The sequence below is a fragment of the Phyllostomus hastatus genome, unplaced genomic scaffold (genome assembly GCF_019186645.2).
Source record: "Phyllostomus hastatus isolate PE091 unplaced genomic scaffold, TTU_PhHast_1.1 phas_scaffold_93, whole genome shotgun sequence".
Lineage (NCBI taxonomy): Eukaryota > Metazoa > Chordata > Mammalia > Chiroptera > Phyllostomidae > Phyllostomus > Phyllostomus hastatus.
The window spans coordinates 8,193,292-8,211,284 of record NW_025334042.1 but is presented as its reverse complement, the minus strand read 5'-3'; the positions used below and the strand labels follow the sequence as shown (position 1 = coordinate 8,211,284).

Sequence of the window (17,993 nt, the reverse complement as noted above, 5' to 3'; positions counted from 1 at the left end):
GATGTCTCCACCAATAGCCAGCAAGGACCTGAGACTACAGTTACACTAGTAAGCTTAGAAGGGGATCCTTGCCCTGCGCAGCCCAGCCCAGCCTTGAGAGACTGCAGCCCCAGTCTATATATTGGTCAAAACATTATTAAGACACAGTAAGCTTAAGGACCCAGCTAAACTGCAACAAGATTTCCAACCCACAGAAATTATGGTATAATAAAATGTTTCAGGTTTTTTTAGGATGCCATATTTTGTGGTAATTTGTCATGCAGCGATAAACAACAAATAGAATGAAATTCACCCCAAATAGATAAATAACAAAATACTCATTCTGCCCTGGCTGGTGTAGCTCAGTGGATTGAGTGTGGGCTGCGAACCAAAGTGTTGCAGGTTCGATTCCCAGTCAGAGTACATGCCTGGCTTGCAGGCCATGACCCCCAGCAACTGCACACTGATGTTTCTCTCTCTCTCTTTCTCCCTTCCCTCTCTAAAAATAAATAAATAAAATCTTTAAAAAAAACTAATTCTTTGCCTCTTTGTTATGTTTTCCATGACAACTCTCAATTTATATAAAGCACATTGTTTACAGGACTTTACAAACACAGCTTCAATATTTTCAAGTGAATAGCATAATTCTATTATATTGATAAAATATCATATTTAAGTAGAAAGATTCTTTGAGAGACTGACAATTGACATTTCATTCTACTGTAGACTAGTCTATTCAACAAATATACTTTTGCATCTGCTATGTTCCAGGTACAGGAGAATAAATAGGACAGGTTAGAGAGCATGAAGACCATCCACGAAAGAAGAAAAGCCCATAGGATTGGGAAACAGAAGAATCAAAACTAGTGCCCCTACTCACCAGCTATGTGACCCTAGACAAGCCATTTAATTTTTCAGTGTTTTGACCCCTTATGCATAAAATGGGAAAGCAACAATAAATATAGCTGATTTATTAACTTATAAGATTACTGGAAAGACCACAGAGGGAAAATGTATATAAAAGCATTTTAAAATTCTAAAATGAAATGAAATAAAACTATAATAAGCCATGTGGTACATACATACAATGGGATAAGCTATACAGCTTATAAAAAAGAAGCTACACAGCTATAAAAAAGAAGGAACTTACCTTTTCATAATTCTTAATTAAGTTGTTATTTATTGGGACATGGTATTTCTTTTTCTATGAACTATTTAAACATGTCCTTACATTTGAAATTTCAAAATTGAAAATCCCAAAGTTTTCCAGTGTTGAACATTCCTTTGAAAACTATGCAACCTGAATTACTTCTCTCCTGAATTTAAACTTCTCATTTTCATTTTAATTTGGTTTCTGTGAGGAAAAAGTTATAATAATTGTTGAAAAAAACTGATTAAAATTTACAAACATAAAAATTCTAATAATTTTGGTCTATTAATAACTTTTGCAAAAATGTTTCTGTCTTACAAAAAAAGAAAAAAGTTTCTTGTTAAATTCAAACAATGTTAAGAGCTACCATTTAAAATGAATTAAACATTCTCATTATTTCTATTCTCTTTCTCCACTATGCTTCTTCTGATATACTTTATGATTTGATCAGATCAACACTTTGAGGTCACCTAAAATACACTTTCTTTCTCATATTTTAATTAGGCAATTATACTTAAATTCATTATTCTAATCTGAATAATGGTTCCATTAATAAAAATGCAAAGGCAAGAGTAATTGATTCCATTTTAGGGAAAAGAGATCAACAATAAACTGCTTTGGACTGAGCAATCAATGGTTATTGAATTTTAGACTCCAAGCTGATATTTTCCAGCTACACAGGTTTTTGAGATTCAAGTTGCCCATTTTGCTTTTAACAAACAAGGTCAAAATCATGAATTGAAATACTAGGACACTAATAGAAAAATTTTATCCCGAAGGCATCATAAACTACCAAGTATCTTTCTAGTAGGCCTAAATGTTAATATACACATTGAAGTTGAAGACAGATGTGTCCCTTAGAATCCACTATTCTAGTTGTCCACAGTTTGGTGTGAAATAAAATAAAAATAACCATTTATTAACCTCTAACTATGGGCTAGCCTAAGTGCAGAAGGAATATAAGGATGAAGTAAACAGTGGATGAAGTAGATAAAATACAACAGAAAAACCTTTGAGAAAGTGTGGTGAGAAGTGATTTGAGGTTCCCAGTTTGGACAAAGAGTTGGAGGACAAAGGCTTTAAGAGAGGGAAAGGAGGTGGGGTGAGCATGTTGGAACAGTGAGACAGGTACTGCGTTCAGTCTGGGGAGTGCTGGAATCTGAGGTGACTGGGCACCCAGACGACAGTCGGCAACATAGACCTGGAGCTCATTCGTGACATTCAAATTACAAAAGAGGAAGGGGAGGTTGCCCAGGAAGAGTTTCCAGACAACGCAGGCAAAAGGACTAAACTCTGGGGAATTCCAAAGTTAAAGGGGAGCAGAAGGAAGACGGGGTCAGAAAAGGGGAGAAGAACCAGGCAGAATATGGGCCACAAAACCAAGAGAGGAAAAACCCAAAAGACCAAAATGGGACCAATTGTCAAATGCTACAGAAAAACCAACCAAGTTAGGGAAGTTTTAAAAGCAGGGGAGCCACATTCAGGATGCCCCTGTGACCTTTGCTGGATCACTTCTGGGGGAGTCACAGGTGAGCAGTCCAGAGAGCTGTGAGGCATGACTCCATCAGTCCTGCACAGCGATTTTCAACCCGTGTGCCACACAAATTTTTAAAACATGTGATCCCTGACTGTTTAGTCAGGGACACTGGCCTCTTTTCCCTTATATTGTCAAGTTAAAAAATGACAACAGCCAACATAATAGCTATCTGGTGTGAATAAATCAAAATTATACCTATTTTTGTCAGATCTGCAAAAAATATTTCTGTGTGTGTACCATAGAATTTTAGTAATTTGAGTGTGCCATAAGCTGAATAAGGTTGAAAGTTGCTGGTCCAACATTAACTAGGCAACTTCTTTGTGCTTTGGAGATAGATTGTTTTATTTTGGTAAATAAAAGATAACTGGGGAAGAGGATGTGGGGAAGTAGAGTCAGAAGAACTTAGAAGTTGTCCATGTCTTCAGTTGGGAGTGAGTTTAGGTGGGAGGAGCAGGCTGGGATATCAAAGAGAGGCTCAATTTGGGAATAATTGCTGAGGGAAGGGAAAAGAGTACCTGGAGATAAGGACAAAGACAAATGACTAGTACTGAAAGCCCAGCTGAGGCTGGGACGCAAACATTTGTAAGGCAGCCAACCTCCATGGTTAGACAGTCTTTCATCCAGCCCTGTCACAGCCTGAGAGCAGGAGGAAAGGCCAGAGAGAGTCTGGGGGCACTAAGGCCAAGCACTGGCAGGCTTGTGAGGCTGGAGTCCAGGGAAGACAATTGAGGGCCTGGTGGCCAAGCAGGGAACTCGTGCCAAATAAAGGAGTGAGAAGCCAGTAACATTCTGACAGGTGGAAAGTACTGATAGGGACTCAAGGGCCTGGTGAGTTTAACATTCAGGTTTGAGGAGGAGGGAGAGATTTAAAATACGATTTTATAAGAGTTTTGAGGTGCCAAGGATATAAAAATGGGGAGAGAAAAATCTGCTAAAATTGAAAGTTACCAAATGTCTTAACAAAAGCAAGAGAAGGGATTCTACAGTTTTTAAAACGATACACTTTATTCTACCTCTTCTCTATATAACTTAAAATTTATACTTTGTTCTTAATATTACATAATTCCAAGTAATACCAGGGAATTTCTGAGGCTTGCAATTACATTTCAAACTAAGAGATTTCTGTAAGTTAATAAAGTATTGCAATTTTGATTATTTGGGAAACTTTGACATTTAAGAAGGAAAAACTTTAAAAAGTAAAAAAAAAGCATGCTTTCCAAATGAAAAGAATAAATAGGTAATTGCTTGAGACAATTGCAAAACCCCAAGGAAGACACTTTGACAAAGCCAAACTCAGGCTGGACAACGTGTGACATAATCTGACAGTAAGAGTGCCTTAACCACTGTTGGCAAGAGTAAGAGTAATATTCACTCTTCAACTTTATATCTCAAAGCAAACAATTTCACTCTATTTGAGAAATATTCCCATAACCAAAGTTGATATGTTAGCATTTAGTTTTGGGGGGTATGATTCATGTGTGATTTATAAATAGAGAATATAAATAAAGAAAACTAGTTCTGCTATCATTTTCCAATGCTTATAAATTCCAGGATTTATGCGGAGCCTTTAAGAGAACTGTTTATTTTTATGACAGCTTTATACCCATCTGACATTTTTGTTTCTACAAATGCATTTGTACTGTGTAACTTTTAATAATTTGTGTTTTAGGTATCAAAGACACAGTGTACATTCGTAGTCAGCGATGCAGATGGGCAGATGTGTTGCAGCCCTCCTGTTCTCCCTTCTATGCTGCGGAGGGGTTATGAGCAAGGCTTAGTCAAGGTCCCCAGTCTAGACTGGATCCGTTTGCTGTCTTGGTGACAGTAAGTTTTCCTCCAGTCCAAATGCACTGTGAATTATACACATCAGTTACGAATTTCAGATTCAGTGGGAAAACACACACACAAAGTTACACCAGAAACTAAGGCAAATGTCATGGTCAAGGCATAATTGCATTCAAAATAATTTCATAAAGAAGACTGAGAAGAAAATTTATCTCATTATAAAAATGGTTAGTCATAACAGCAATTGCCTTTGGGACCTCTTCTACCATTAGAGGCATGGAATTATAACCGAGATGACTAAGGAGTTTATCAACCTGTCAAGAAGCTTGAGGTTCCCATCATGACAGTATCCTTGGACAGCAACATGGGGGAGGATAACACACAGTACTGCAGTTGCAAGATGTGACACACTTGGCCCAGCTGGCACAGCACAGAGTAAGTGCTTAATAAATATTCAGTAATAAGTTTTAACAGCTCAGATAATTGTATGACATTCGGACAGTTAATTAAGCTCTTTCAGCCCAGTTTTATGGACAATAAGGATAATAGCTGTCTCAGGGAGTTGCAAGAACTAAATGAGATAATTCACATAAAGTGCTTAGCACAGGGCCGGCATGTACTCATCTCAGAAGACCAAGCATTAAGAACTGTGTACCAAGGATGTGTTGAAAAAGAGAAGACAAGTCTATTAAATATTATAAAACATAAACATTTCCTTTCTCCTTCCATTTTCTTTTCATTTAGAGTCTGTAAAAATCTGTTGAAAGGCTGTGTTTTTTTTATGTTACTGGAGTTGTAGGGAAGGAGCATGGTCAGAATTATGGATATTGCAAACTCAAATTGTTTTCTAAACATTTCAGATATTTGAGTGGGATTATAAAGTAATGAGAAAGGTTTCTTCAGGTTCTTGACAGGAATCAGGCTCCACAGATTTTCAAGAAAGAAACATCTATGGATGACCCAGAGTGGGCAAGGCAGTCGGGGCACTGTCCTGGGTGCTGAAATATAAAGCTGAGGAAGTGGCATTTACAGGAAAGACATTCCTACAGATAATCACAAAACAATGGAGTGAGTGAGGCGGCAGCATTCCTGCGCAGAGGCGCCTCAGATCTGATGTTTGGGGCTGAGGTAAGTGGGGAGCTTCCCAGGGAAGCAGTCTTTATAGCAAGGGGGAGGGTTGGGCGGGGGGGCAAGATGAAAAAATACATCAAGTTCAGCAATTAAATACTATGTCAGTTCCATTCTTAGCTGACTCTGCAATCCTGAGTTAGATATTTTCTCTCTCAAGCCTTAAAAACAATTACTGAGCAAATTACTATGTTGTTATAAAATCATATATAAACTCAGAGGGCTGGACTGGAAGATTCCAATAGTTTTTCTTAGCTTTAAGATCCCTTACATGACTGATCATCTTCCAAATGATCCTAAAAACACCATTACACAAAAGCTTTGGGATTTTTAAAAATGGAATTGATGCTTGTCCCTACAAATCTTGAGAACTTGGTAGTGGTAGATAAAACCAGCCATAAATAATACTTCTCTGGTGTTGGGAATTCCACGACTCTACTTCCATAATGAAAGACCACTGTAAATCCATAAGGTAGAAATTTATAACCGACTGCTGAGCACCTGTATTTTTCACCCTAAATTTTGATGGCTGCTCCCTTAAAAGTGATCATGATTCTAGTCAGGATGAAATGTACTGAGCAAAGTATTTTCAAAATGTAAGTTCCCATTCATTTCATCAAAATGCTTACAGGAATTAGTTTTTCCACATGCCAATCACAATTTACAAAAACACGTGTTAACCCCAACTGTAATCATTTCTACACTCTCCACTGTAGTGATTTGTTGACCTACATCTAATTTTTAGACTCAGCAAGATGCTGTTGTTGGCTTCACATTCTTTACTGGTTGCATTTGACATGTGCCTAGTTTTATCTAAAAATTGGGGCTTCACAAATCAAATGTTATTTTCTGCACCTGCAAATTCATGAATCACACATGACCAGCAGCAGAAAAACAACATGAAAACATAAGACCAGCTCAGTAGTAATTAGAAGCCCCTGTTTTCACAAAATGCAGTCCACTGTACTAAAATTAGGCATAATTTTTAAATATGCTTAATACTTAGGCAGCTAAACCTCCTGAAAAGAAATTTGGACAGTTATCAGAAAACAAATATTTTTTAAATCTTACGCTAGATTTTTTATAAATATAAAAGATTAATCCTCAGAATCATACCTAACAAACAGTAACTAGAAAACAACTTCACATTCCAACAAGCAATATAAAATTCCCTGGTTATCTATTGCTAGTAAAATAATAAGCATTTCTCCATAAAGCACAGCAATGCAGCAGTTGTAACCCGAGAGAACCTGTACAAATTTGCTCACTCTCTGGAAAAAATTTCTTTGACATACAATCTTTCTTATACAATGTACTAGCCGTTAAGAGTCTCTACATTACAGTAAAAGTGTAATATATTTGTGTCCTACAAAACAACAAACAAGAAACTATAAAACAATCATACATTTTAGGATCCTCTGATTACATGGCAAGCACACTTTTAACTAGCCATATTTAAGAACTGTGCTCAATTGAAGTTTCAGAATCCAAGTATAAAAAAGATCATGACACACTTATACTAATCTTAAGGTAGAATGAACTACTATTTCATTACCCCCAAACCATTGCCACTTTAAGCAACACTTAACCTGGCAGACGAAGACTACTATATATATGAAGGGCAACCAGAGCCCTCTCTTTTTCAGCGAAGTAAAGGTTTTCTGCAATAACTATTCCTCTTCTTGGCCACAGTCACACTTTACCGATTAGTGAAATTTTGCAAATGCATTTATGGTCAGACCGGGCTTGAAATCTACATTTTCTAGGAGAAATGCATTTGGAATTCCAAACGGCTGATTTTACAAATGGACTTTAAGGAAACAGCCCAGTCAGAAGAAGTCAACACAAATACTGTATTAAAATTAGTTAGAAATAACTACATTTCTAACTCCTGAGGGTTTAATGCCCTGGCCTCCTATGCAAATCTTCACACAGTGCCTGTCTCCTCAGTCAGGGTCAGCTCAAACATCTATCTTTCGAAGAAGAATCACCTTAGCCAAAACACCCCTTTCTCCACCTCTGACACTGTGTCCTATAACTTCGATCTGATTTTCTCCATTGCACTTACCACTACTTTTTTATTTTGTTTCCCTGATAGATCCTGGTTGCAGTGGGACAGAAAGCTTCTCCATCTTGTGTACCACTCTATCTCCCACACCTAGAATGATGCCTGACACATGATGGGTATTATGCTGAATGGATAAAAATGATGGGATGCTTACCGCAAATTGAGTCTTCCTATTCTTCACAGGGTAGGGAATTAAAGAAGAAAATGTGAGCTTTATACTCTATCATATATTTTAAATATTACTAATTATAAAGAATTGGTTTAGCCACACACTCATAATATTTGGAGTCAGTTCCGTTTCTAGAACAGAGATCTTAGTATATTAACTGAAGTTCAATTTAATTCCCACACATCCATAGACCTAACTGTTGTTTAGTTGCAAAGAACTCAGTTCTATATGGCTCAATGCTTCAGAAAAGCACTTTGGCTCTAAGTTTATGATACAATTGAGGAGAAATTGGGGTAGAATTCTAAGCCTTCAAATTTAAAAAAGCATAAAATCAATTCTACTATATATTCTAAAATACCACTGGGAGTATTTCCCTCTGGCATTGTGGTGAATCATTCTGTATTCCACACTTTATTAAGACTTCTTTTTTTCTGAGTTAGTACTTAATAAGTACTTCTTGACTGAGCAAATGCTTAGGGTATTCCACAGTGGAGACAAAAACCTGAGTGCCCACTTGGGAGCTGCTATACATACATACATACATACATACATACAACAAAAAACAGACAAAACTTTGCACATAGTCATTTGACTGCCTATCCCTCCACCTTAAAAAAAAACAATTTAATGATTTTTAAGGTCAGTTTACAGAGCTGTGGTAAAACTATCACCACAGTCAGGCTTTTAGAGCCTTTTCACCATCCCATAAAGAAACCTTGTGCTTACTTGCATCAATAGATGGCCTTTGAGTTTAGCTTTTTTCACTTAGCGTATTTTTGAGGTTGTTCCATATTGTAGCATGCACTAGTCCCTATTTTTCTAAACTCATTTAGAAGTAGCTTTGTCTCTAGGACACCACAACTGAATGTACAACATTAATAAAAACCCAACTTTTGAATCCTAACACCTATTTGAGTTGCATTTCCCTCTCCATAATCAACCTGCATTTAACCTGCTGTATCATCGTTATAAGAAATTAATCAAAGGAACAATCAATTCAGTACTCATTACAATTTCCCTTATTAAGATACTCCCAGAGTTGATTCCTTTATCTGTTGAAATTCTGTTACATCATGGGAATTGCATGTTGTATCCGTTTTCCTGGTTTAGCTCCAGCACTGGACTGAGTAGGAAGTGCCCCTCACCAAGTTCATCTAGTCCCATGATTCATCCCTCAAATCTGTACACATGTCTTGCAAGTCTCCTGAGTCCTATACCCTCACCATAATTCCAGCTTCTACCTTGAAAGCTGCCTCCTAACAATTCTCCTTGGACATCTTCTTGGAGACTCAAACTCAGTATGTTGAATATATTCCTTCTGTTCACACCTGTGTTTCCCCACAACTGCCATATCTGCCTTATTATTTATGTTTTCCCCTCTAATCCCTTTTATACACCAATCCCACCCTAATCTTTCTAAAGTACAGCTTTTTTTTTTCTGGTTATACCCCTACAAAAAAAAACTACAAGAGTGCTTTGGTGCCTCAACAAAGAATTTAAGCTCCCCCACTTGTCATTCATAACTATCCAACATGCTTACTCAATACCTTTATGAATAAGGCTTTCTTCTATCAACATTCGCTAAGGGCTCACTGTGTGTCAAGCACTAAGTGCTGTATTATGACATTTAGTTCACAAAACCCTGGTGAGGTGTTTAGTTACTGACCCAGTTTCACACATGAGGAAACTGAGGCACAGACAAACCCAGGTCACATGTCTATTAAAGGAGAGAGCCAGGATTCCAACTCAGGTAACCTCATCCAGGCCCCACTTCCATAACCAGCATGACACAGTGGCCGCTGGGAGAAATTAATGCCAATTTACAAGAAAGAATGGGTGCTGTTTTTTATCTCATAAATATCTATATAAATGCCGAGTGTGTGTGTGTGTGTGTGTGTGCATGCATCTGTGTGTGCATGTGCCCATGCTTGCCACACATATCCTTTGGGGGGTCTCACTGTCCTGTACATGTATTTCAAAGCACCTAGTTTTGGGGCACAAGCTGATTGGAAAGAATTGTCTTGTATGTCTCCAAATCCTCTTTCATGCAGCTGTAGATACTAGTGGCAGAACTCTGGGGAGATGTGGGAGAGGAGTTGCGAGGCCCCCTCTAAAACAAGATACAACTATGAAGGCAAAGGGAGAGCAAGAACGTTAAATACACAGCAGTTGTGCTAAGAGAAATCTGCTCAAATTTGCCCACTGGCTATCTCCCTCCCCCTGCTGCTTCTGGCTGTGCGCTGTCCTGAGAGACAGAGCTCTCTGGCTCAACCTATTATCGATTCCTCTCTCAGGGTCTTTATCATCCTGCACTAGAATATAGGGTCCTAATTTTATGAATAAGAAACTGAAGAAGCATAGAGTTCTAAGTGAGACATCTAAAGTCACATAGTTCCTTAGTCTCAGACAAGAGTGTGGGGATTGACTGGGAGTGGCAGGGGGCAGGCTGAGTCAGGGAGGGCAAAAGAGGGGGGAAATGGGACGACTGTAATAGAATAACAATAAAATATTTTTATCCAAAAAAAAGCAAATTACATTTTTGGAAGGTAGAAAAATATCTAGTTTCCATCTCTGGCACTTATTTCTTCTATCAAATGAAAATACCCAATAATCATATTTTCCAAATTAAAAAACAATTACCCATACTATCAAACTGGAAACTAGCCCACCTGAGTTTCAGTCCCAGTTCTGTTCTTTCCAGCCAGGTGAACTTCAGTGAACTTCAGTGTGGGTGGCCCTGGAGACCTCAAGGATTGGGGCTGTGACTACAAAACTGTGGGTGGTCTCCTATCTTCCCTTTCATCTCTCTCCTGTGCTGACTGGATTCTCTCCCATTCTAGACTTTCTTTTTCCCATTCGGTAGAGGGCAATGAATTGAATTTGCAAATTCTCAGAGGAGCACTCAACTGACCCATCTTGGTTTATGTGTCCATTGCCAGATCAACCACCATAAGCAAGGAAATGGTGTAATAGAATTGTGTTAAGTTTTGATCAATCAATCAGTAATGACCAAACTGGAGTGGATGCAGGGGTATTTTAAATATGAGATTGCCCTTCCCAAGGAAAAAATTAGAGTTTTGGGGCAGACATACAGATGTTTACCACATCACGTAAACAGAAAGCACTATGTATTTTTCGTTAAATAAATGGAGAGTTTGGTAACTTCTTAGAAATAAAAATTTTTCAAGGAAAAAAAGAAAAATTATCACATGGATGTGGGCCCAATACAGAGCTCTTCTGGGTTTGTGTAGTTAAAACAAAAATAGCTCGAAGGAATTACTCACCTCCACATACCATATGTTACACTGGTGAAAAAAATAATGTGAATAGAGCAGAAACATGACATCTTATTTCACACCAAATTTAATAGAGTCTATATTTATTTGGGTCTAGATAAAATTTTGAGAATATATTATATTTGTTGAAATAAGCAAACAAATGAATATATAAACACTTTTAAACACTTTTAAAGAGACGTAGGTTTGTTTAGTGGCTGGCCTTGTCTGGAAAGGAATTTGATCGTACTGGGAGACTTCAGTGCAAGCGGGATGCCCATTTCTCAGGGACGCTGCAGAAGAACTTCCTGTACTCAGCAGCAGGCCTTCCTGACTGAGCTGGAAGACTCTTCTTAATTCTAAGAATCTCTGATAGAACTATGCCATCCCAAGTCCCCTGAAGGGATAGGCATTGACTGAGTGGCTGTATCCGCAAATCCCAGGGCAAATGGGAAGTGACACAGAAAAGACTGGTAGCTGGTTTTTTGAGTCACTGGCAAGCACCATCATTACCATCATCAATAAATAAGACATCACATTCATTGGACTTAGAACATTATATTAGAAGTTAGCTTTTTCTTCAAGAGTTTAGTTTAAGATAAGATGACCTGCTGCTCTAAAGAATAAAGCCTCCTAGGAGAGAGATTAACAGTTATATTCATACGTAGGTGGATCTAGTCCTTGACTATCGGAAGAGCGATTAGACAACTAAAACTAAAAGGTGAGCGTGGAATAAGGATGGAGGTCCAGGCTCCAGCAGGAGGAGGTCTGCCTTCTGTGAGGATCAGTGGGGGCTTGCCTAAGTCACTAAACATGCTTGTATCTGAGTTTAATCACTAAAAATATTAGGTTGGATTCCAAGGTCACTTTCAACTTGAATGTTTCTTTAAATTATTCCAAGCAGAAGAAATACAGCTTGAGATAATAACACTGATGGCACAACATACCCCAGAAAAATGGAACATGTTAGCCAATCAATTTTCAACAAAACAGCTATACTACAGGGGGAAAGCAATTCTTAGGAAAGAAAAATAAGCAGTATAGTCATAAAACAAGCAAGTTTTTTCTGCTTCTACATAATTGATATGTCTTCTAATTCATTTGGGGATTCTTGAGTCAAACTAAGTACAGGTAAGGTATAAACCATCCAATGTCTCGCTCACATTTAAGACCTGTCAGTTCGATGACCACTGTTTTTAACATAGAAATAAATGGCTTTTTTGCTTGTAAGCATTGGAGGGTGAGGATAACCTATAAAATGTGCTGCCCCCTCTTCTTCCATTTCTCGCTTTCCTCTCCCACCCCTCTTCCTGTATCACCACTCCACCCCTGCAACTATGGGCTTAGGACGGCAACATCCCCTTCCACGGGGTGTGTTCAGCTTTTGCACACCTGGGAGCAGGGATCAGCTACCTTTCCAAAGTCCATGTAAAAGTTCTCACTCTATCCTTTTGGCATCCTTACCAAGAGAGAGGATCCTAATTAGATGTCAATTCAGGAAGGAAAAGGGATGTGATTATATGAAATGCAAAAAAAAAAAAATCTGTTAAATGGACTAGTGAGAAGAAATTACTTGAACTAGTTACCCACACCAATTCCAGAAAATTCTCACACTATACATACCTATTACCAAAAATGTGTTTTGTCCAAGAGGAACAATGCAGGGCATTTTTCAAAGAAGTGAAAGAAAGTAAGCAGCCCTCTTAAAATGCAGTTTGAACATCGCAGGCACTTTAGGTGCATGCATTGTTTAACAATGTAACTTAGCCAATGATGTTTTTTTTAAATTTATTTATTTTTAGAGAGGGAAGGGAGGGAGATAGAGAGAGAGAGAGCGAGAAACATCAATATGCGGTTGCTGGGGGTTATAGCCTGCAACCCAGGCATGTACCCTGGCTGGGAATCGAACCTGCGACACTTTGGTTCGCAGCCCGAGTTCAATCCACGGAGCTACGCCAGCCAGGGCTGCCAATGATGTTTTTATACAGCTGAACACCTACCTATTAGAACAGGCAAACAGCAAAGAAAAGCAACACATTAATTTGTAAGTACAAATGACCTTTATTCAAAGATCCAAACCATATTCCCTGAAAGGACGACAGGAGAAAAGGTGGGTGGGTCGCTAATGACTGACCCCAGCAGCTCTCCTGCACGGCTTTCTCTCACCCGGGCAAGGCCTGCAGAAAACTGAGAAGGGCGGTTACCATGGAGGAACTCCATGCTTTATTCAATGCCACCACACATGTGCCCAAGACGCCAGGGCCATGAGCAAAGCGGCTCACAGACTCTTATTCATTTGAGATAAATTCCTCCTTCTAAAGGAATTCCATAACCTGCCTTGCATGGACCACGGCAGGTCTGAATTCAATGTGAATATGAACAGTGCTAAGTGAGAGCTTATAAAATATATATTACCTGTTTTATAATTCAAATATTATTAAGTGTGGCTAAATAAATACATCTGGTGAGAGGGTTTGTTTTTTGTATCACAAATTAATCAAAACGTTATCTTCCGGAGCCATTAAAAAGCCATGCTCTAACACAGCATTTACTGAAAAACAAATAAAAGCACCAAACATAATAAAAGTAAATACTGAGATTGTTTTCTCGCTCTTCATTACATTCAAGTTTATGAATCAGTTTTGTAATCAGTACCAGTTTTTTTTTAACAAAAATATCAAACAAATCATCTATGTGGGAATTTCAGAGTAAATGCTGCTCCTTGACAGATAAGATTAAATAAAAGATGAGGTCTAGAATTTACCAACATCTTCAGAATTTTGTAGGCTTACAAATATTCTCTGAAACTCCTTAATATTCAATGATAGATTGTTATCTCAAAGGAACAGAAATCTTCCTACCCACAATTCCTGCCAGAAATACAATTCCCTCCAGACATCCAGGTGAATTTTTTGGTAGAAATACCAGTTAAAAATTCTTTAGCCAGTATGTTTATCTGAACTGTTTTAGAATAAAACAAAAACTATAAAGATTATGTAGTTCTAGAACTTGAAAAATCTTAAGCAATAATTCCATCTCCTGTCAGATTTTAGTAAATAAAAACACAGAAAAGTTTGGGGATTTGACCAAAACATTTTTCTAGAAGCTCTAATTCTGGAGTTATGAAGGGATAGATAAGTGATGAAAGCAGCTTTTTCAGAATCAAATATAGCCACCCCCTGAACAATGACATACATCATGTCACTATAAAAAAACAGGGAAGATTTAAAAATCAGTCTACTCTCCTCATCATCACCATCATCATCACTCAAACTCAATTTTGATGGAGTTACAGAAAAATCATCTATTTTCAAATTAACCTCTCTTTCAAAGGCTCAGGTTCTCCTGACATGTTAACCAGGCTTTTGCAGGTCATGAGATCATAAACTGCGTTGTCTTTAAGATGAAAAAAGGATGGTGAAATTCTAAGTCAGAACCCACCACAGAAGAGACATTGGTTAGGGATAAAGTTAGATATCAGTGAGCACTTGAGAATGTGCTAAAGGAGGAGCATACTTATTGGAGAATTTTCTGGGAGGGTCTTTCTGGCTTGATCTTTCATTGTTATATGCATAAGTTCTTGTGGTAAGCTGAGCCACTAGATAAACTGACAAGACAGAGCTGTAAGTTTCTCTCAACAAACAATATAGGAAGAGAAATAACAGCAACAACTCTTCTGGTTTATCAATGGTACCATTAACTAAGATGTGAATGTCATCAGTCAATTCCACCAAGTTTTAGCCTTAATGTAAAACAGTTTTCCTAAGCCATCTAGAGAAATGCAGGACATACACTTTCAAATTATACCAAAGACTAATTAAAAGAGATACACCACAGATGTAATTGAATTAAATCGTATTACTCATTTGAGAGGACTGGTTTCACAGATCAGTCTCACCCGTTAATACTTTTCTACAGCCGTAAAATATAAGTGGATATGTTCCCTACCCAGTTCAGAGATGCCCAGAAACTGAAACCAAAAGATACACTGAGAGGTCATTATGTCATGTGACATGTCTTCAGAAGCCCTGGCTACTTAACTTTTAATGAAATGTCAAATCCCAAGTGCCTGCATCCACTGTGACACATTCTGTTTACCACACAGCAGTTTGAAGTTGGCGACTCAACATGCATCTAACTGCACAAAGCTATATATTACATAATGGGTGCTTTCTAGTAAATCACAGGGGAGCCTGTCAGTTTTGTATCTAAAGCAAATAACCTTTGATGGTTAGCATCTTATTCTTAGCATGGCTGTGACTGATCAGATAAGTTAAGACACCATTCTGCTTGAGTGACTGCCTTCGATGGATAAAGACTGCTGTGGTAAAGAGAAGGCTGTGGCCTTTTCCCAACTCTGGTGGGAGGGTATTTTATAGCCACCTCCACAAATATCTCTCTCTTCTAAGAGGCACATTTGGTAAACTTATAAAGTATCTCTGTTGTTTGTAAATTCTTACCTAAACTAGCAGGATGCAGGCATTTGAAAGAGGTTTTTTTTTCTATTTGTACAAATACATCACAATACAAATTCAAGAAGGTATAAATTTGATTCATTATACAGCATCCAGCTGTATAATGCCGGATGCCCTCTTTTTTGTAATGTAAGTCTTTTATTACAAAATCATAAGCAGGTAATTCTGTAATATAACACAATCACACTCGAGCACACCATCTGACATTTTAGGTGAAATGTTCAAATTGCTGCCCATCTCATGGGAGACAGACATTCAGGTACCCTACCAACCACCCTCAAGCAAACCTTACTTCTGCCAGATCCTGCGTATATTGGTTGTAAGAAATTGGTACAATGCATACAATGTAATTAAAGGTTCCTGTTTCTTTTTTTATCTCCCAGTTTTCAGAATTATGCATGCCAGCTGAAAGCATTTCTTGATGTGACACAAATCTTAAATTCTTGAACATATTATGGAAACTAAATTTAGGAAACATAGACTGTCACTACATTAGAGCAGATTATTCATGGAAAAGCATTATAGAACAGAAACATCTCTAAAACTCAGAGATTACTCTGTTAAAAGCCACATAGCCATATTATCAAAACAAATGTCAAAGAATTATAATTTTGCATTATTGTGTTGTTGCCACCACATGAATTCTCAACTCTCAGCTGTCATCAATCACAACAGAATTTCTGGCAAGTAGACCAGATTCTCATGGATTTTTATACCACAGAAATGGATTCTAAATTATTTATTAGTCAACACTCAGAGGTTGTAGATGGGATATATTACAATAGACATCAAAAGGCCAGGGAGAATTAGACTTGAAATACAAGTTTATAAAAATCCTTCTTCAAGAAGATAAAAATAATTCTTAAGTTTCTAAGTGTAGGCCATATATAACTATCAGTTCTATCCACTTAGGGCACCTCATAAACTCAGTGATCTCTGCATGCAGCTGCTGCTTCTCTGCACCCTTGGTCATTTCTGGGTATTTTAAATCTATTGGGATAAGACTAAACCTCACCAGGAACTTAAAGGACTGCTAAGTACAAGAAAAACTCTAGTTCTCTGCTATTTATAAGATAATTTACAAAAGTCTTAGTACAGATATATTATTTGTTCAAGTCCCACTGCTTCTAGTAGACAACAAATAAGAGTTCCCTTAATTTAATAACAAAATTATAAACATGGGTCAAAGAAAAGCATGTGAATTTCCTTATACAAACACCTCAGATTCATCACAGAAAACTGATAGGAAGTCTGTATGGAGGGCATTAATCATCCCCATCAACTTGAACATGAACAATTATTTCTTCCAAATGATCTAGCCTTCCCTATTCTAAAGAAAACACAGTTATTTTTAAAGAACTCCAACAGAACGTAACTTAACCATCTACTACATTGGCTTGAAAGATAATTTTTGAATGGTTCACTAAAAATGATAACATAATCAATTTACTGCACCTAAAATATTAATCATGTGTATAGACCTGGGCTAGTTACATTGTCTGGATGCTATCTGATGGTTATTCTCACAACAAATCAAGCAATACGTAGCACTTTGGTACTTACAGACTGTTCACCTAGAATACTATCTGGGAAACCTTTTGCACCGAAGATTAAAGCACCACACAAGGTGTATTGTTACCCCGGGCATGCGAGAAGGAACAGGGGGGTGGAAGGAAGTGCTTACTTCGAAAATGCTCTGAAGCGTAATAATAGACATCCTCATAGCCCTCGTGGTAATCCTCTTCTGGCCGGTACTTTTTCCCCTTTCTTCTCCTAGATCTCCTTATTTGCTTGACGAAACCCAGGAAGCGGTCCATCTCTCTCTCTCACCGCGCAGCCGACTCAGCCAGCGGCGGAGTGGAGACAGCCCAGCTGCTCCGGGAGCTGGTGGAGCATGAATGCCCCGCACCGACCCTGCCGCGCTACCCTTCCATCTGCCTCTGTGCTACCATCGACGGTAGCACAAAACCTGAGGGTTTTAGCCACGGGAGGGAAAAATAACAGCGATAGGGGTTTGCCTTGACAAGATTTCTTACTTTGCCTGGTCAACTGTCAGATGTGCAATTTAAAAAAGAAAAAAAAGGAAAAGAGGGAGAAAGTAAAATGATAAAGACGATGAAAGAGAAAAAAATACAGTGAAGCTTTTGCCTTCAAAGAGCTTTAAAACAAAAGAGAACAAAGTTCAACACGAGATTCAGCTGAGGGGAGTCCCCGCACTAGAATTTCACTATCCGGTGTCTCCATCATCAGGGGCGGGGGTGGAGGAGAAGAGAGGGGCGGGGAAACAGGCCAGTAAATGGACCGAACCAAAGCTAGACACAAACCAACTTTCTCTCACCTGCTAATCCCACCCCCTAATCTAACACCCTTTCCAGCAAAGCTCGGGATTTGGGAAACTTCTTGGAAAGCTCCCTTTTGCGATGGGCA

At 38.2% G+C, this 17,993-nt stretch overlaps 1 protein-coding gene across 5 annotated transcripts in view; it reads right to left on the bottom strand.

Moving 5' to 3' along the window:
* Positions 1–17,470, bottom strand: part of GRIP1 (glutamate receptor interacting protein 1) — a 394,096-nt gene extending 376,626 nt beyond the window's left edge. For all 5 annotated transcript variants that reach the window (XM_045829068.1, XM_045829069.1, XM_045829071.1 and 2 more), the window contains exon 1: positions 17,251–17,470. In XM_045829068.1, the coding sequence (XP_045685024.1) occupies positions 17,251–17,383 (133 nt within the window). In that variant the 5' untranslated portion in view covers positions 17,384–17,470. The remainder of the gene's footprint in view (positions 1–17,250) is intronic.
* Positions 17,471–17,993: the final 523 nt, after the last annotated feature.